This window comes from Babylonia areolata, chromosome 18, assembly GCF_041734735.1.
Source record: "Babylonia areolata isolate BAREFJ2019XMU chromosome 18, ASM4173473v1, whole genome shotgun sequence".
NCBI classification, from domain to species: Eukaryota; Metazoa; Mollusca; class Gastropoda; order Neogastropoda; family Buccinidae; genus Babylonia; species Babylonia areolata.
In genome coordinates, this window is record NC_134893.1 from 31923219 (window position 1) to 31944600 (window position 21382).

General features: G+C 38.7%; 2 protein-coding genes across 3 annotated transcripts in view; one reads left to right on the forward strand and one right to left on the reverse strand.

The window, feature by feature from the left end:
- The window catches only part of LOC143292665 (protein transport protein Sec24C-like), a 31547-nt gene extending 14357 nt beyond the window's left edge, over positions 1-17190 (reverse strand). Inside the window, exons 1-16 of the mRNA XM_076603166.1 lie at positions 16922-17190; positions 14018-14186; positions 12444-12567; positions 11356-11476; positions 10768-10812; positions 9293-10096; positions 8892-9000; positions 8062-8189; positions 7191-7329; positions 5919-6034; positions 5628-5755; positions 4952-5030; positions 3958-4070; positions 2646-2856; positions 1287-1457; positions 677-773 (exon numbers count right to left, since the gene is read on the reverse strand). Coding sequence (XP_076459281.1) covers positions 677-773; positions 1287-1457; positions 2646-2856; positions 3958-4070; positions 4952-5030; positions 5628-5755; positions 5919-6034; positions 7191-7329; positions 8062-8189; positions 8892-9000; positions 9293-10096; positions 10768-10812; positions 11356-11476; positions 12444-12567; positions 14018-14141 — 2509 coding nt within the window. The 5' untranslated portion in view covers positions 14142-14186; positions 16922-17190. The remainder of the gene's footprint in view (positions 1-676; positions 774-1286; positions 1458-2645; positions 2857-3957; positions 4071-4951; positions 5031-5627; positions 5756-5918; positions 6035-7190; positions 7330-8061; positions 8190-8891; positions 9001-9292; positions 10097-10767; positions 10813-11355; positions 11477-12443; positions 12568-14017; positions 14187-16921) is intronic.
- Positions 17191-17251: 61 nt separating this feature from the next.
- The window catches only part of LOC143292666 (GDP-fucose protein O-fucosyltransferase 4-like), a 9251-nt gene continuing 5120 nt past the window's right edge, over positions 17252-21382 (forward strand). The window contains exons 1-3 of one of the 2 annotated variants that reach the window (XM_076603169.1): positions 17252-18839; positions 20592-20760; positions 21007-21382. The exon at positions 21007-21382 is cut by the window's right edge and continues 5120 nt beyond it. In XM_076603169.1, the coding sequence (XP_076459284.1) occupies positions 17425-18839; positions 20592-20742 (1566 nt within the window). In that variant the 5' untranslated portion in view covers positions 17252-17424 and the 3' untranslated portion in view covers positions 20743-20760; positions 21007-21382. Of the gene's footprint in view, positions 18840-20591 lie in introns of both variants that reach the window. The other variant, XM_076603167.1, reaches the window with a different exon arrangement.

The window sequence follows — 21382 nt, forward strand, 5'->3', positions numbered from 1 at the left end:
TTATGTAACTGTCTGTGTAACAACAAACTGCTCCATGGATATGCATGCAACTGACACAAAAAAAAACAAGTTTAAATGTTTGTATTTTGAATGACAAATCTTCATGACACTGATGAACACATGTGGGGTGTTATTTAGCAAAATCATATAACAGGGACAGATTATGCCTGTATGTGTGTGAGTGAATCTGTATGTGTATGTGCACATGCATGCACACTTTTGAAATTAGCTGCCATCTTCTTTGATCATTATCAGTGCAACAAAAATGAATTCATCTAAACAGATTCACAGACTCACAAACTCTTGTACACTCACACACACACACTCAGAGAAATACATACACATTAACAACACACACACACACACACACAGAGTAACACACGCACTCATATTTAATGAGAAATGCATGTCAAAGTGTTCACTGCCTCTCTGAGACTAACATTAATCACACCATCCAAAAAAACCAACAACACAGATACACTTGACAACCAACCACAGGAGTTAGAAATCTACTGCTACATGAGGCAGACAATCAAACAAGATACAAATCTATCAGAACAAAGGACAGAGTTATTTCACCAAATTCCACATAATTACTGAAGCGGAAATGGGACAAATGGGACACAGCAGCGGGAAAAGAAAAAAAAAAACAAAAAAAAAGACCACTGAAACATACCTGTGCTTGTTCTGACACGCAAAATAGAATCAAAGCCGACTGGCCTTTCCACATTCCTTCGCAGATCCTCAATGAATCGATCCCCATCCAAATCAGCCTAGAAAACATAGCACAGACACTACTGATCATCGCAATGTATCAGCAGAAATAGAAATAAATAGCCCCAAATGGTGAATATTTTCTTAAAAAGTTTTTGAACTTTCCACAGATAATGAGGGATGATCCAAAAATCTTGACACATATTTTCGCAAATGAAAAAAAAAAAACTAGAAAGAAGAGAAACCCAACATAAGTGAAATTATCAGACTCTTTCAGTACACTCTGCGCCTCTCTCCACACAGTTTAAGCCTCGATTGCTCAAAATGCTGTTTGGCAGTCTGACAGATATGGATACTTATGTAGTGCTATCCTTGGTCAGAGAACAAGCTCTCAGCATAGATGTAAAAAAACACACAAAAGAACCAACATATAAAACAACAACAAAAACAAAAAAACACTGCCACCTAACTTGTAAGCATTTAATATCTGTCTTCAATTGCCATAAAAGGCTATGGGACCTTTAACCACTGACCTATCATTCCAGTTTCTCCCTGGGAGTAGCCAGACTGACCTGGAAGTAGCTGTACTTGTAGATGTTGCCACTGGTTAGGCGGACCACGTCAGCCATGGAGGCCACGTCACAGTAGGAGTTGGGGAAGAGGAAGAGGTCCACACTGCAGCCCGACGCCACACACTCCTGCCCCAGCTTGGTGTAGAAGTTGGTCTGTGGCGTCAGAATTGTCTGCACACACACACACACACACGAATTGAAGATCCAACACACACACACACATGAAACACGATTCCTCCCTGCTGTCAATAACTTTAACACGAACTACATGAACACATGAATAAAATAATGGATTCTTTTTAAAAATGAACAAAACCTATGCAGAGAAATAAAGTTATAAAATCAGTATAATAGAAAATGGATTATTTGAAAAGAAATAACACAACCTATATAGATAAATGAATAAATCACTGAACCAAAAAATAAACAAGAGGAGTATAAAAAAAAAAGTTATTGTAAAAAACAAACAAACAAAAAAAACAGAAAAAAAAACACACACCAACACTTAGACACAACATGTCAACCAAACTGGAAGGTTGCCACATTATGCATTGTGTCAATAAATGCCGATTTGGGGACAATTCAATCACGTAATCTGAAAACCTTGGGGCAATCAATGAACAATCCATGAGCTCTACTTATAAAGAGCAGTACCTTTTTTTTTTTTTTTATAGTTTCAGTTTCAGTTTCACTTTCTCAAGGAGGCGTCACTGCGTTCGGACAAATCCATACACGCTACACCACATCTGTTGAGCAGATGCCTGACCAGCAGCATAACCCAACGCTTACATATTTGTGTACCTATGAAAGTGGATTTCATTTTACGTAATTTCGCCAGAGGACAACACTCTCGTTGCCATGGGTTCTTTTTCAGTGCGCCAAGTGCGTGCTGCACACGGGACCTCGGTTTATCGTCTCATCCGAAAGACTAGACGCTCAGTTTGATTTTCCAGTCAAACTTAGGAGAAAGGGCGAGAGCGGGATTCGAACCCACACCCTCACGGACTCTCTGTATTGGCAGCTGAGCGTCTTAACCATTCTGCCACCTTCCTCCTTTTTTTTTTATAAGTATAGCAAACTACAACAACAACAATTTCTGCTCTCTCCCTCCACCATCAAAATGCTTAATAATGATTTATGAATTTATCATACTATTTAGAAATGGTCTCATGAAACAAACCATACGAACATGCGATAAAAACCAACAAGATGCATCACCTGAAAAGATGACAGTCATGAACTGTAAAAGACAAAGAGATTTAACGGTACCAATGTTAACCATGTCATCCAATGTTGTCCATACACTCATGCTTGCGCATCCCTGCATATCACCAAAGACTGCGTGACTCCGCAACCCACCTTTTCTTTCTCGGTTCCCAGCAGTTTGCGGTCATCCCTGTTCTTCAGCTTGCCGGGGGCCTCGGCTGTGGGCAGGGAGGTGTGGAAGATGTACAGACGTCCACAGCGCTCTGACGACTTGAGGGCATCCAGCCCTGCCTGAATCACCGGCCCCAGCACCGTCTCCGTCTCCTTGCAGTCCGCAAACAGCTGAGGAATCTGGCTCAGTAAACTGCACCACACACACACACACACACACACACGCACACACACACACACACACACACACACGCACGCACGCACACACACACACACATACACACACTCTCACGCAAGCACACACACACACAAACAAGCACATGCACATGCACACACACAAACATGGTGAGAGGTAGTGTGGAGCAGAATATGGCAAGAACAGTCTTGTTTTTATTGATGCTTTTGAATCATATACCAGAATCACATCACACACACATCAGTAATGTTTCTTCAACCTCCTATCTGTAAAATGTAAGTTTTCCTGTACATACATTGAAACTCAATACCATCCAAAAGAGAAACATTTAATGTGTGAAAAGTAAATTGTTCTCTCCTAAATAGATCTTACACACACCTCTCAAAGTGTTTTACAATAATGTCTGTCAGAAATAAGGTTGCACAAAGACACCCACACACTCACACACACATAAACACACACAAACATGGAAGAAAAAGATGTTGATCCAGAGAATACAGGTATGGAATAACAGAGTGCCTTAATTATACAGAGACTGCCTGAAAAGCAATTTTCTAAAATTTGTTTAAAGGATGTGGGTGAACGATTGTGATGGACTGAAAAAGGATTCACAACGCATAGAGGCAGATTTACTTGTCAGTAACAGCTTCAGACCCTGAGAAAAGACTTCAAAAAACACAGAGGCAGATTTTTACCTGACATTAACAGCTTCAGACTAGAGATTTACCTGTTGATAACTTCAGACTGAATGATTTACCTGCCAATAACAGCTTCATACTATGAGATTTACCTGTTTATAACAGCTTCAGACTCTGGAGAAATTTACCTATCAATAACAGCTCAGAATAAGAGATTTACCTGTCATTAACAGCTTTAAACTTTGGTCTGAGAGATTTACCTGGCAATAACAGCTTTAGATTTTAGTCTGAGAGATTTACATGGCAATAACAGCTTTAGACTTTAGCCTGAGAGATTTACCTGGCAATAACAGCTTCAGACTTTAGTCTGAGAGATTTACTTGGCAATAACAGCTTTAGACTTTAGCCTGAGAGATTTACCTGTCAATAACAGCTTTATACTTTAGTCTGAGAGATTTACCTGTCAATAACAGCTTCAGACTCTGACAGCTTGACGAGGAAGCCATCCACTAGGGGCACAAACATGTCGTCCAGATCAGACACCACCAGCATCTGGGGCTGAGCAAGAGAGCTCTGCACACACACACACACACACACACACACACACACACAACACAAAAGTTAAATTCATTCATTCAAATGTAAAGTCATCGTCAAACATCTAGAAGCAAAGACAAGTATAATATCAAACACATATATGTGCATAAACTAATTAATAAATTGACATACACAAATTCAACTCATTAACATATTGATGTACAAAACTTTTAGATATTGAATAAATGAAACTGAAGTCATTTCTAATTTATGAAAATAAAATCTAACAAAAACATGCATCTACAATACACTAAGACAATTTACGGAAAAACTGAGGTAACAACTCTCCCAATTGTCAAGACCGTCATCATACTGTCATCTTCCCTACTAACATCCCTTTTTCGCCTATTTGATGCATTTGAAAACTGTGAGTCCAAGTTTCCCCAGTTTGCATACAAAGCCACATTTTCAGCATGATTTGTTCCACATTCATAAATACCTACCCTAAAATCTGATCATGAGGTAGAGATGATGCAAAGATCCCCAAAAACTGAACATTTCAAGAATTGTGAGAAACAATTATCTTTTCTGATGTGATGATGAAAATCATCATGGCCACCATGACAGAAGAATCTGCACTTGAAGGAAACATTTCCACTTTCTTTTCCGTTTATTTTCCCCCATTAAATGCAATCTGCAACTGTACATCCAGGTCATTGATTTTTATGGTCCTCCTATAACAAATATGGTTGTTCTGAAACGGTAAGCATGTAAGATTAATTCATGTATAACCTAGGCTTATATCCTATCATGTGTGTGTGAAAATACACAGATGGAAATAGACTCCCTCCAAACTATTACTTTTGGAGGGCCTGGGGCAGGGGAAAAAGGCTTCAATGTTTGGACAGGTTTCATACCTTCACATTGTAGAAGTGCAGCTCCTTGTGGTAAGTAACAAAGCCAACCCTGATTTCAGACTCATCTGCACCAGCATCTCTGAAAAAAACAATCAATGAAACTGGTGCTACCTTAATCAATGTCAATTTGTTTTGGGGCTCCTTGTTTTTCTTTTTATGCGCTGTGCATTCATGTAAATATTCCAAACAAATTCATTTCTTTATCTTTGTTGCTTCCAACCATACTCATCAAATAGGGCCATGTCATGGCTGAAAAAAATAAACATTGACCCCAAAGAACCTGGGAAAAAAAACAAACAGAAACAGATCTGGCTTAATCTGCAGTCATTTGAAAAATAATGAAGTGCTCAGAATATAATTTCTGACAAGAAACGGCATCTGAATTTGCTCTAAGTTAATCCTAGATTCGTTTAAAACAGATACAATTCTGAATTTCCCTCTCTGTGTGAAAGCATGTGTATGCGTCTGTATGTGCATGCATGTGCATGTGCGTGCATATGCATGCCTCTGAGTGTGTGTGTGTGTATGCATGTGTGTGTGTGTGTGTGTGTGTGTGTGTGTGTGTGAGTTGTGTGTGCATGTGAAGAGCGTGTGAACGTGAAAGAGACAGTGTGTGTGTGCACAAGCACGAGCTTCCCTCCACAAACTTGCATACATGTGTGTAATGGTTCCTTACTTGGGCAAGTTGACCAGTATATCGTCTTTCAGTCTCTGACAGATGAGGTTGACCAGCCCACTCTTGATGCTGTTGTATGACACATCGATCATGAAGATGAATGCTGGCTGCTGGGGTAACACGTTGTTCTGCAAACACCAAAAGACAGTGTTGTGTCCTCTATGAACTCCGCTATAGTTGTGTACAACATGTGCATCTGATGCAGAAATGGAAAAAGAACTGCCCTTTCAATTTTTATTTAAAAAGAAAAAAGAAAAAAAAAAGTGCAACAATTGCAGGCTTTTAACTTACCTTGCAGTAATCTTTTGTGGCAACAAATTCGTAGGTCCCTAAACAGAGCTCAGCTCTCTGGTAACAATCCGTCCTGCGGCCTGTGTGATCGAGGTGAGCAAAGTACTCATTGGGCACTGAAACCACACCAAAGCCATTCATCTTATTAATAACCTGGTTTGCAGGGGCAGAGCAGGGGCATTACATTACTGTATATACCTCAAAAAAAGCACTGGGAAGTACACTTTTCTTTCTGTTTCTCACCAATAAAATGTTTTGAGCATGTACAATCTCAGTTCTACATGCCAGCTTGTTAACAAATCAGAAATGTGCACTCATTATATGTGGCATGTTAGCAACACAAGCAGTGTCAGTGAGCACTTCCACTGAAGGGAGACAATCCTACATTTAGTCAAGTGGGGGGAAAAAAAGAAATGGTTTTCCCTTGCTTCTCATCTATATACCAAACAGTTAGATACAGAACTGCTCTGTGTCTACAAATTGATCGTCCAGATACAGAGCTCATGCTTGGCATAAGATTGAAAATATTACAAGTAACAAAATTGCTACAAGCACATCCAGCAAATTCATCTGAAGGGAAACCCTAAAAACTTGAAACAAAGCACAGTAACACACATAACACACACTCATACACACTCTCGCACACATTCTTCTGCACGAACTTACTCCAAATGCACACGCACAAACGCACACACACTCATACACACTCTCACACACACATTCTTTCACACAAACATACTTCAAACACACACATACACATAGATACACACACACACATAAAAAAACACACACATAATAAAACTTGATGTGCTGAAGACAAAATATAGTAAAAATGTTATATGCATTTGTGGTAAGCAGTTCGGCTTGCATCATAGTTTGTTTCACTGTCAGCAGTTACATATCTTCTTGCCCAAGTATTTCACAGAGAGTAACTATTCTGCAGATGATTTGGGGGAAGTTATTTTTAACGAGGTTCTTTTGGAGAACTTTCAAAGGCATTGGTTCATAGCCCTACTTCTACATTCAATGGTTTTAGTTATTATCATCATTATTGAATTTCTTAGTAGTTTTCTACCTTTTCTGCATTATCCTGACTTCTCATTCCCCTCTCCCCACCCCACTCCACTTTTTTTCTTTTTTTTTTTTAATTTTCATTTATTTTATTTTATTTTTTAATCATTTAATATCACTAATAGTGAAAAGACGCTAAACTAAAAAATGAACACACACACACACACACACACACACACACTCTGTCTCTCTTGTCCTTACCATCTGAGCTGGCACTGCAGAAGACACACTGGAAGCGACGGCCACCATCAATGAACTGGTTGTAGGGGTTCATGTAGGCTTTGCAGCGCTTGCAGCGCACTGGACCCATCTCCCCCAGGTCCACCACTGGTGGGGGAGGCTGTACAGCAACAGGAGTCAAGTTCTCATCACTGCTGGTGGAATGACAAGGCTACCCTGTCATTAGTATCATCTGCTATGTGGAAAGACAAGGCTACCCTGTCGTTAGTATGATCTGTTCTCATCATTGCTGATTGTTATGCTGGTGGAATGACAAGGCTACCCTGTCATTAGTATCATCTGTTTACTGGAATGGAAAAGCTACCTCGTCATTAGTATCATCTGTTAATTGGAATAACAAGACTGTCATTCGTATCATCTTTTAAGTGGAATAACAAGACTGTCATTAGTATCATCTGTTAAGTGGAATAACAAGGCTACCTTGTCTTAAGTATTACCTGTCAAATGGAATAACACGGTTATCCCATCATAAGTATCATACTGTTATGGATTAATCAATCCCCTCATTCTATTTACTGACTGACTTGTTTGTTTGTTGTCATTTTTTTCTTTGTTTGATTTTGTCAACATGTGCATCTCACATCTACTCAAGACTGGTAAACTGCATTGTTTTGTGTATGATTATACTTGTATATACATCTTTCCATATACATCATGATTAAAACAAACATACACTACTGATTTCAGCATGCAAACAATCTTTTTATTGTGTTTTATTACAAGCAGATTTAGTAGTAGTAGTTGTTGTAGTAGTATAAGTAGGATGGTACAAATAAAACAGAAAAAATCTAAGAACAAGACACAAATCAGCCACACACACACACGTCAGTACCTCTTGCTGTCCCAGCCTGGCAAAGGGCGTGATGGAGAGAGCAAAAGGTATGTGGCTGGCCTTCAGCATGTCACTGGTGCATGGGACATTGTACATGGTCGACCGCATAAAGCTGGGATTTGCATAACCTGAAAAACAGCGCATACTGATCACTGATGAATAACAGCTCTGCTGTTGACACTTTAATAATTAGTACACATGACCATTGATGAATTATACAACTCTGCTGCTGTCACAGTAATAACCAATATTTGTGCTGGACACAAGCAAAAGTCTGGAAGTAGATGAAACCAGTTTTCTGTATTCTGACCATGATCTGCTTTATCTGTCATTTGATATTCTTGATCACAATAATACTTATACAATGTGATGTAACTGAAAATACTGCAATTATGAACCACAAGGGTGTTTGTATATGTGCACATGAGTGTGAATACAATAGAACAGATTTTATTGTCATGAAACCTAACAGTTTATAAGACACAAATGCAGTGGTAAATAAATGAATGAAAAATACACAATTAAGTAATCAATCAATGCAATAAGATGGAACAGCATTCATAAACAAATTTTCCTAATCTTGTTTGTATATATTCATCATCTGTTATCATCAATTGACTGGGAATATTTCCTGTGTTATTCAAATTCTGAATATCTTTTAAAAATTGTTCCCTTAAGGCTTTATATTCAATACAATGATCAAGTGTGTATGCTGGTGCTCATGCATGTGTGCACGAATTTTCATTGTTCCATTGATAGATCCTTCAGAAACTAACCTAAATATTTAGTATAAGATTATTGCACAATATTATGGATAAACATCTTCATACCCTGATCTTGTGTTACAAACTGTGTGGTGACTAATGGAGGCACAAGGCCTTTCTGATTGGCCTGGAAAGGACCACTTCTGTTTCGACGGTCATCCTCAATGACCTGAATCTGAAACATTAAATAACAATGGTGATGACACAAACATCATTTGATTAAACAGAGAATGGAAATAAGAAACAGAAAACAAACTTTTTTTTGTTGTTGTTGTTGTTGTTGTTGATCTCCAATATTTCTAACCATCGTCTGTCATACATCACTTCTGATGCAAATAAAAATCAAGTCATACCTACAAGATGCTAAGTAAACAAATGTATGAACAGGCTTCATATGTTCACTGAAATAAACTACTATGCTACAAAAACTTGCGTGGATCAAAACCTGCAAAAGCCAACACACTCACTGGACTAGGCATATGTTCAGGGTCCAGTCGGCGAGGCTGCTGTGGCTGAGCCGCTGGTCCCGGTGCTCGGGGCTGCGACATGGGGTACCCTGGCTGGGGGGCAAAGCCTGGCTGACTGCCAGGGGCGGGGGGGAAGGGACCCTGATGCTGCTGCATCGGCATCATGCCTTGAGAAGAGGGTGGTGGGGGGCCGTATCCCCCAATCTGACTGGACGGTGGAGGCATAGCCCCAAGGCCCACACCTCCCATGGCCGGCGGCTGGTTGAAGCCCGAAGAGGGTGGCCCTGGGAAGTTGTGAGGAGGTGCAGAGCTGACTGGAGGGGGTGGCCCCATGCTGCTTGGGGGGAACCCCGAGTGAGGAGGAGGAGGACCCCCAAAGTTCTGTCCCTGACCCCCCATGCTGACGGGAGGCTGGCCCATCGGGGGAGGCGGAGCCCCACCACCCATAGGGGGCGGAGCCATGCCAGGCTGGGGAGGCGGGGGCATCCCACCACCTCCCTGTGGGGGACCTCCCATTCTTGGGGGCATGCCCATCGGATGGGCACCGGGCATTGGTCCTCCCATGCTGGATGAGGGAGGTGGACCCATTCCTCCTCCAGACGAGGGAGGAGGCATGGCGCCAGGAGGGGGTCCCATGCCGTGTGATGCTGGGGGTCCTGGAGGTCTGAATCCTGTGCTGGTCGGGGGATGGCCCATGCTGGTGGGTGGTGGCTGCTGCCCCATGCCCGCTGAATGCGGAGGCATGCCCATGCCACTAGGTCCAGGCGCAGGGCCTCGAAGGGGACCCGGAAACCCACCTGGTCCCTGGGTCACAAACAAATGAAGAATACTGTTTTCAAAAAGCAATCATCTCAAACAGCAATTTTCTCCAAATTCTAACTCAGTTGGGACAGCAGTTGCCTCCTCTGCTGTTCTGATTGTTACAGTTGGACATGATTATCCTATACACCAGTGTTTAAATTCGAAAGGCATTATCACAACAGACTGTTAGAAAAAGAAAAAAAATATAGACAGGAACATTTTCAAAGTGTTACATGTATATGTTTGTTTAAGAAAGGTCTGTTTCCTGTATTACTTACACAACAGTGCTCAAAGAACTATCTGTTCTTTGCTTCAACAGTTTGCGATTATTTTCTTCCCTGCCTTTTTATCTGTTCATCCACAAAAGATGTTTAATGCTTCACTCATTTCACTCCTCAACTTTAATCAATGGTCCAGTTTATTTTTCAATAAACTGTAACTGATTTTACATTTTCATTGACTTTCTCTGACTGAATTTCTCATATATATTCACACACATGGCATTATCATACACACATTACAAAACTATCTGCATGATTACTAATGCATAAAAATAAATGCATATATGCACATTCACACTGGCATGCACATGTGCACACACACACACATCCCCCCCTCCCCCTCTACACAAACACGCACACACATTCAAATCAAACGAGCCAAATTTCACATACCATAGGCTGTGAGCCTGGTGGACCAGATAACGACATTCCCTGGAACTGATGGGACAGAAGAAACCATTTTTACAAAGAATAGAACTGAATCAGTTTTAAAATCAACAACAGCAGCAACAAAACACAACAATCAAAAAGCACCATTTGAGAACACATCCCAAGCTAAAACAATGATGGTAAAACAGCACATATGCTCTTCACTGAAGTCTTGGTCTGAATTTTTTTTTTTTTTTTTTTCCATTTAGTAAGCTGCAAAACTGTAAGGCTGAAAATTACAAACCACAGATCTGAAAAAATAATTGGACGAAAGGGGGCTTGAGATATCAATGAAAGGTCTGCTTTCACTTTCAAGCAAATGTTATTTATTTTGAAAATTATTTGCCTTGAACTCATTCTAATCTCCCCCCATCACTTTCTCTCTCACTCTTAAGCTGAACACACACCAGAAAACATGGTATTTTTGTGTCTTTTTTATGCTTGTTTCCTTCTGACACTCGTGGACTGAAGTTGTGATTGTGAAAACTGTACTGTTATGGTTTCCTCCACTCACTAAAATGGGTCAAACATCTTTGAATCATTCAATGTTACCTGTGATGTTGGGGGTCCTGGTTGCTGGGGTGGTTGGGGTCCAGGACGTACTCCGGGTGGCCCCATCATGCCAGGACCTGGAGGTCCTGGGGGGTGTGAGGCCCCTCCTGGACCCGGTACTCTGCAACAATGGTACCAGATCATACAAAGAGTGCAACAATGGTACCAGATCATACAAAGAGTGCAACAATGGTACCAGATCATACAAAGAGTGCAACAAAGGCACCAGATCACACAAAGAGTGTAACAATGGCACCAGATCATACAAAGAGTGCAACAATAGTACCAGATCATACAAAGAATCATACAAAGAGTGCAACAATGGTACCAGATCATACAAAGAGTGCAACAAAGGCACCAGATCATACAAAGACTGCAACAATGGTACCAGATCATACAAAGACTGCAACAAAGGCACCAGATCATACAAAGAGTGTAACAATGGCACCAGATCATACAAAGAGTGTAACAATGGCACCAGATCATACAGGCACTTAAGCATGAGTACCCCCGATCATACAGAAAGTTCACAGCACAGTGATATGTTGAACCTCCTTCACCAATTTACTGGGAATTATGTACACTTTTTGACAATAACAGACCTGGGTACTTAGTTCATGTATACACGAACATGCATTAAACATGCACACACACACACAGTGACATGCATACGCACACACATATACACCCACCCACACACATAACCTCATGTGTCCTATATCAAACAAGATGCAATGAATACGGACTTTTACTTTTCTCATATTTTGAGGGTTTTTTCTTTTTTTTAATCTGCATTTTCACTTCAATAAATTAAAGAGTTCACAGACTGTAGGCCATAGCTTTTACGAAAAAAACAAAAAAAAAACCGAAAAAAACAAGCCAATTTTTACAGAGACGACTGAATCTTTTTATAGATTTTTTTTATACCGTTTGTACGGGTTGTGCTTCTCAAACTTGTCAAAGTCCACATGACATCCACAGAACAAGAATCCAATCTACAATTCACATACTCTGAAAAATGCTGCTCATCTGGTTGGTTTGCATGGTCACTGGCACCAGAAGCTCACAATAAAGTTCAATGAACTCACCTGGTCATATCCCCTTGCCCTTGGAAACCATTCTGCATGGGGTTGGACATGGGAGGAGCACCTCCAAAGCCAGCTGAGGGGGGACCCATGCCAGGTTTGCTGGTCGAAGGAGGTCCGAAATGACCTGAAACCAAGGGACAACAATGTAATATATCAAACTGCATAAAAAAAAAAGCAACAACGTAATCATATCTTTCTTCATACATGTATACGTGTTCATCAGTGCAATGCAACATACACATACATATAATTATATATATACACATATATCTCTATCTATTTTATTTTTAATCTTTTTTTCTATTATTATTATTATTATATATATATATATATATATATATATATATATATATATTATATATATATACATTGTATATTCATTAATGTAAAAATCTTATGGCACTTAATCAGGTCGCAATTACAAAAATTTGGGATTGCATATATGTAATGCATATGTAGATCTGTTGTTGCTGCAACATAATGTCTTTTGCAAACAATAATTAAAATCTGTGAAACATTCTTCAAATTATGAAAATCAGCTATTAAATAAAAGAAGCCTTTTTTACATCTGTCACTGTGTGTGTAATTGTGTGTGTGTGTGTGTGTGTGTGTGTGTGTGTGTGTGTGTGTGTGTGTGTGTGTGTGCATATTTTTTGTTCTGTGTGTGTGTGTGTGTGTGTGTGTGTGTGTGTGTGTGTGTGTGTGTGTCAAGTGTCTGTGTGTTTTAAGACATTTACATTGTGTATGTGTGAATTTGAGAGGATGGTGAGGGGTGATAGAATACTACTGTTAGAAACACAGAGACAGATTCGGACTCAGCTCCAAACAGATATTAAGGCTGTGCAAACAACTGTTACATCTTTATGGCGACTACATGGGAACAGGGCTTTCTGCACTGCCCTTTGATTGGTGTCTGACCCCTCAACTGGACTTTGACCAACACCAACACCACTGATGATTAAATCCATCGTATTACCTCTACCTCCATCCCTTCTGTCATTTCTATATTGGATAAGGGAGAAGGTGAAAGTAGGAAATAGGGAGATGGTTTAATTAAGGAAAGAGAAAGGTAGGGAAAAAGAGCAAGTGACATGAGGTGAGGGGATGTGCAAGAAGGGGAGGGGGGACCCACAGTGGTGGTGGTCATGTAAGTGGTGATATGAGTCACTGACAGTTATACATGAGAATGGATCTTGATGCTTTGTTTATGGTGCTTTTTCATTTCATTCTGAGTAACATACAAAACCTTCATCGAAATCATGACTGAAAACATCTGCTAGAGATTTATAGTATCTGACAAATATTATTGCCTACTGGGAGCATGACTGATATTTCATACATTCTTATAAAAAAAAATTTAAAAAAACAACAAAAAACTACATGATATTCTTGAAGAAATATTGCTTGCTTGGTCAGGCAAATACAGGAAGGCCTTAGCTTGCCCAACATGATGATCTGCTTGCTCCGGCAGTCAGGTAACCGTAAATGTTCAGCCCTGTATTTCAATTCCTTGACATCTGCTTTAATAACTCAATGGCATTATGAAATGTCAAGACAATCTGTCAATGGTTCACCTGGTGGCCCATTGGTGTACATGTTGCCAGGAGGGGGGGCCTGGGACATGGGGGGTCCTGGGGGTGCCCCGTAGCCTGGCATCCCCTGCCCTGGTCCATAGTTTCCTGGGTACTGTCCACTCATTTCACCGCCTTTCACTTACTACAGCCCAGTCACTATGTTCAGCATCTGGAAGAAGGAGGAGGGATGGAAATGTCACTCACAAGTCCAGAGAATCAATGTCAGATTTTGTTACACATCATTAATTATATGTCTCATATTTAAGCTGGTGATTTCTTTTCTATAAAAAGAGTCATCAGTAACTTTAACAATATATCTATAGTACGTATACTACATGATTTTAGGACAACTTTTTCTGCTCGGATTATCCAAAACAAAGCTGTGTAAAAACTGAACAAGGTACATATAGAAGAAATAGTTTTAATAATCTTACTAAGAAAGTAATTTTCTTCACTGAATACAGCAGTCAGTAACTATTAAAAGAAAACTCTATCCTGTAAACATCTGCCATGAATAACATTTGCTCTTTCTTTTTCTTTTTTTTTCTTTTTTTACTCAGTCATTTTTTGTAAGAAATCTGCAACTGTGGGTCTTTTCTTTAACTTTTAAGAGAAAACCTAGTTAAACTATGGACTAGTACAAGTCGTAGCCTAGTGGTAATGCATCCCAAAAGGAAGTGACTATGAACAGGTTCAATTCCTATTTATTACACAGACAAGGATTTTTACTACCCTCTCCAATAGATTTCAAGTGGTGGTCCGGGTGCTAGTCATTCTGATAAGATAATAAACCGAGGTCCTGTGCCCAGCAAGCACCCAGCACATGTAAAAGAACCCATAACAACGATAGACTTGTCCCTGGCAAACTTCTGTTGAAAAAAATCCACTTTGATAGTACAGCAAACATACCTGCATTAGTTACAGACAGACAAAAAAGGAAGAAAAAAAGAAAAAAAAAGTGATACTGCACTGTTGCACCATGCTTGCACCATGCTCTCCCATGGAGAGCAGCCCAAATAACTGAAATTTTACAAAGAGAAATCTATTGTGACAAAATATGTCATCAAATGATGTACATTCTTAAAAAATGCATATGTGATAAGTGACCCACTAAATGCAAAACACTGAACAACAAATCCAGACAAAGAGAACCATCAATCTTGAGACAGCTGCAGAAACCTGTGTCAGTGTGTGGTACAATATTCCTGCAGCAATTAGACCTCCAGTGAAACTGACACTACAACACTTTCAGTAAACCGCCATAATGGTAAGGATGTTCTCTATTTCTTACCTTACAGTTGTACAGTTTAGTCTTTGCACTCATGTGATACATCAGACAGACTGTCAGAACTGTCATTTCACATTACTAATGAATTAAGACTAACTGAAATTCTGTAATTTAAGCGCTTTAACTCAATATTAAAGCATTACAGATCTGCAAACCCGCTCCACCTGCCCTAAAATCTGCCTACCTTTGTTCACTATTGTAGCGTTTTCGTTGTTTGTTATTTGTTTATCAGGCCCGCATCTGCTACATGGCAATTATGTTTTTGATTATTGTTAATCACTTGTGTGTACCAACCACTTCTGTGTATTATTCTTTTGTTTATTTGCTTTTTAACTACTGTATCACCAGTAACACTAACAGTTTGTTGCTTCCAAACAATGATTTAAAAAATAAAAAAAAATTTTTTATGTGACATGTCTTACATTTGCTATCATAAAAATGATGTTTTAGTAAAATCATTTACAATTTTATTTCATGCTTTAGTTCGTTGTTTTGAAAAGTATATGAACAAATCTACACCTTTAAAATTATCATTCTACCTTTATTCAGTCTGAGATCAATGCATGCATTTTAGTTCTCTTACATATCAATTGTATCCTTCATCCTTATTGTCTTACATTATAAATTTTGGTTTTGCATGTTTCAGCTGTTTCAGGTTACAGACTAGTATGTCTCATTTGCAGTTTATCTTTTCTCTATAAACTTGTACATCAGCTCTTTCTTGCCTTTCTCACTGTTAACAATTTTTCAAGTAAATTACTTTCTCACCAAACACTGAAACAGATTACAATATCCTTTTTCACAACTGAATCATTGACATTTTAGAAATGGTTGCTTACTTAGCAAATGCCCCTTCCCAATTTTCTTACATAACATTGCACTATCATGTGACTATACTATGTCACACTGATAATATTTCTAAACCTTACAAAGCATCAAAAGATGTTGAAACCTTTCCAATACCATGAGTCTGACAAAAGATTCTCACAGTTTGTACAAGTTATATTCCTCTTATGACTGTAATTTACATTAAAGACTTTAACTGAATAGGGCTATTTTTATTTGAGCCTCAAATTCAAAAGCAGTGCAGTCCCTGGAAAAAAACTGCTGCTACTACCAATAATACTATCAGTAAAATAATATGGTTGAGAGCTGTGCCTATTCGGTTTCCAAACCAGTCTTTTTTTTTTCTTTTTTTTTAAGGGAATCTTCTTAACTGTGGACGAATGCAGAAACACGAATGAAAAAATCATACTGCCAACATAAAAAGTTCAATCTAATAATAACTGAATTATGTCAAATCCTCCAAAATTTTGAAATTAAATCAACTAGTTAATGAAATGATATGGTGATTAAGTCCCCAAATAGAAAGTTGGTTGGATAGTAAAATAAATTCTACAGATAACAGCAATATTAAGTTATGAAGAAAAAAATGTGGTTTTGACTTTCGTTATCAGAATCACTTGTGGTTTAATTACGCCTCATGAAAGATGCGACAGAATAAGAACTAACACGCGAACCTGACATAATATTCAGTCATAGTGACAACTTATGTTTATAATACTTCTAGAATTAAGCAAACTTGAACTTAACAGTTGACTATAATTTTGCATCACCTGAAGGTCCGGATAGTCAATCGAGTCAGTGCCGGGGTAATAGCAGACCAATCACACAGTGCAAGCAGACTGTTTTCATCCACGTTTCAGAGCTGCTTTTCCTTCTTGGAATCGATGCTGGGAATCAAGCACTACTTTTTGTCCGTTGAGTTGCTTTATCAGTAACGATTATGCTGAGTAAGTGACTGGATGGCAATTTATACTGACAGTTTGACAACAAATTTCACAAGACTTTACACGACTTCGCTGCCACGTACGGAACTGCTCTGAATTTCCGTGCATGCGTACATTGCCACGTTGACAGGAAACAGAATCAAGGGGTGTAATCGCGATAAACGAGTGAGAAAACATATGTGGTAGCGAACTGAAATAAGTTTATTTTGTATGGCTTTAAAGACTGGGTATCAGTAAGGAACAGGCGCCATCTGCGATCTGCGATAACCCCGATATTTAAAGCAAGAGAAGAAGCTTCCTGATTTCCACTCCCGTGGGAAGTATGACTTATGTCTTTTGTCCATAAACTCCGTCCATTTCAAAGATTTCACCAGTGGTCAAACAGAAGCCCTACTTTCGAAACTGCTGTGTGCATTCGAATTGCAACCACAATGATTTCAAGGAGATTGTCTCTGATTTTGAAGCTTTTTCTCATTTTAATGTTGCTCACACTTTGTTTTCCTTTGTGTAAGAGTTGGAACAATTACTTCAGCTCAGCAGATAATGGTGAAGAATTCCTTTCAAGTGTGTGGGATTATATGATGGATACATGGCCTGGATATCATGCAAAAAGTGTTAAATCCTTTGACTCGGACTTTCCAGTAATTGTATGGTGGTCAGATAAAGGCAGTCTATGCCCCCACACCGATGGAGAACCAACATATGCAGAACTCGCATGTCCAAATGGAGCCACCTGTTACTCAACAACAGACAGGGACCCAAAGCTCATGAATGATCCACGTACACGAGGGTTCCTTTTCTATGGAACAGATCTTGATCCATTTGATTTACCCTTGCCAAGACTGAAACATCATGAGTGGGCACTCATTCACGAAGAATCACCCCTGAACAATTACATTCTGACCCACAATGAATTGTTAAAGTTGATTAATCACACATCAACTTTCAGACGTGAATCTGATTATCCACTTTCGACACAAGCCATTAATAATCCTGATTTTTTAACCATCCGCCAACCAGTCAGTACAGCACAGAAAAATGAAGAAAAGAAATTGAGAGACCTTGCTTCAGTAGTCTATGTACAATCTCACTGTGATGTGCCTTCCGACAGAGACAGTTATGTGAAAGAGCTAATGAAATATATTAAAATTGATTCATATGGTGCTTGTCTTCACAATAAAGATTTGCCTTCAGAGTTGCTGGAACCAGCAGAAACGTTTGAGCACAAAGATTTTTATGATCTTTTGTCTGTCTACAAGTTTACTTTAGCATTTGAAAATGCATACTGTAATGATTACATGACTGAGAAAATTATGCGTCCATTGCATATTGGTGTTGTCCCTATATATAAGGGCTCTCCAGTTGTCCAAGACTGGATGCCAAACAACCATAGTGTAATTCTTGTTGATGATTTCAAATCTCCCAAAGAACTTGCAGACTTTATCAAATACCTTGATGAAAACGATGATGAATATGAAAAGTACTTGGAATTCAAGAAAACCGCGGTGACAAATACATATCTCACGAATCATTTACTCACTCGTGAGTGGTCAGAGGGAATGAAGGACTTTTTCCGTGGATTTGAGTGTCACCTTTGCAAACAGCTGTCAGATAGAATGGAAAGAGAGAAACTACATGCAGAAGATGCATCTGTGCCATTACTACCACCACGCTGGGCCAACATTTCTCACCTGGGATGCCCTGCACCAGAACGTTTGGACACCGGACATGGGATTAGTGAATAGTGAGCATCATTTGCCTCCTGTCTTTACAGGAATTATTCACAAACTCTATTAAGGCACAGTTTGACTGAACCAGGCTTTAGATTTCTCTCAAGTTAGGATTAGATCTATAGACCAGTATTTCTTTATATCAGTATGACACATTTTTTCTCTCTCTCTCTCTCTCTTTCTCTCTCTCTCTTTCTCTCAGTCTCCGCTCTCTTTCTTTCTCCCTCTTTGAATGACTGCCTCTTTCTTACACACCACATGCCTATGTATGTGCAGTTGTAAGTTTGAGAAAGAAAGAGTGATTTTAGTTCAGTACTATTTACAGAAATCTGTTTTTAAATTTTAGCTTTAGAATGGTTTTGAAAATCAGCTATTTCTTTGTTAAAATGTATTACTTTTCCATTTTTGTCATGGATTCTTTTAACAACACTAAGTGCATGTTGCACGCAGGACTTCCATTTATTTTCTCATCCACAAAACTGGTATGCAGACCACCATTCAAGATCAAGTCAGGAGATATTATATATAACTATAAGGCCTCATGGTGCAGTACTTTAATCATTGATAGACTGCGATCTTGTCACTAACAAGACTGGTGCATTAACCAGCAGGCCATCTCTCCACTTTCCGTATTAATATTACTTCCTTTTTTTTTTCTTCTTTTTTTTTCTTTTTCTTTTTTTTTAATACTAAAACTTAACTACAGTGTGTGTGAGTATTGCAGTGAACAGACACTGTTTCTAGGGCATCGATTTGTCAACTGTTGAGAAGGAATGTTAGTTTTGCTGATCCAGCTACAAAAGGAGACAAGTTATGGAGGATATGTGTACTGCATATACAAGCGAAACATTTCTAACAACAGCTCAGCTGAGTGTTTAAGTCGAGACACATAATTAACGGTATGGTTCACAGTATTCTCTCAGCCTGACTCTTTCCTGGATCCATGCTTTTTTTTGCTTTTTTTTTTTTTTTTTTACAGGACCAGCAAACCTAAACTCATTTTTTCATTCAAAATCAGCATTTCTTTTGCATGTGAGCATTAACATTTGTAGTTGTACTCAGCAGTTAACAAATGTGTGTTCTGAAATAGATGTGAGCATTAACATTTATAGTTTTACTCAGCAGGTAACAAATGTGTGTTCTGAAAATATCATCCATTCATTGCAATACCCAAACACACTGTAATTTTAGTAATAAACTTAAGTAAAAGTATTACTAGTACGAAAGTCGAAATGGTGACCCGGTGGTTAATACATCTGTCTGTGAGTCACAGATCATATTCACACATACTGATATTTAAGTAATGACTTCATTCATTGTATTTCTTTTTTTTTCTTTTTTTTTTAATACTTAAAGAACATAATCATATCCCTCTCATAATAGTTTCAGTTTCAGTAGCTCAAGGAGGCGTCACTGCGTTCAGACAAATCCATATACGCTACACCACATCTGCCAAACAGATGCCTGACCAGCAGCGTAACCGACCGCGCTTAGTAGGCCTTGAGAAAAAAAAAGGTGAATAAATAATAGATAAGCATACATAAATAAGTAAATAAATAAATAAATATAATTATAATATATTAAAAAGGGGTAGTAGTAATAATAATAACAATAATAATAAATAAATAAATAAATAGATAGATAGATAAATAAATAAGACAACAATGATGATAAATAAGCAAATAAATGTACCTCTCATAATAGCTATCCTTAACCTTTTTATGCCCAGTATATTATACTAGATTTATTTTGTTCCTCTTTTTCAGTTGGCCAGACATTGACTGGACAGCTCTGTACTGGGACGGTCTGGACAAAGCCAGAGCTATGGTACACATGCTGGAAGCAGGAGAGACCAACACACAAAAATTCAACAAGTACCACAGGGCTGTGTTGGAAAAGTATCGCACCAAACATTGAATCAAATGCTACTTTTAGGTATGCATGATTCTTCGTCCTCACTGTTTTTGATATTTTGAGTGCAGATATGTGGGTGCACATGCTTTTTGACATTTACTATTTATGCACATAAGATTGTATTGATGTATCTAATTTATACATAAGTGAGCAAAACTATTTTTTAACCTCTACCACACAGTCAGATGTTCACTTTTGACCTGCGCTTTCTTTCTCACTTTTTTTTTCTACTTTATGCTGAAGGCAGGGTGTTTTTTGTCTTGACAGGGTCTCAGCAATAGCATAATGAAGCATAAGGAGCAAGCTTTGGCCAGGAGAACAAGGTTTGCTTGTGGTTGTAACAGAGCACACCAAAACTACTATTTTCAAAGCAGGATTGGTACAAAGGTCTAAGCAACAGCAGAACCACATTTTAAAATATGTAACAATACTGTAGATTATATATATATATATATATATATATATATATATATATAAAAGTGCTGCTTCACATGGAGCATTCTGTGTGTAAGCACACACTGTAGCATAGTTCTCTGTCACAAACTGGTTTCACTCTACTCCCTTCATTTTCCTACAAGGTTCTTGAAAGGTTTTAAGTTTATGACTTTGAAGTTGGAAAGCTCAAGGTCTTGAGGATGCTGAA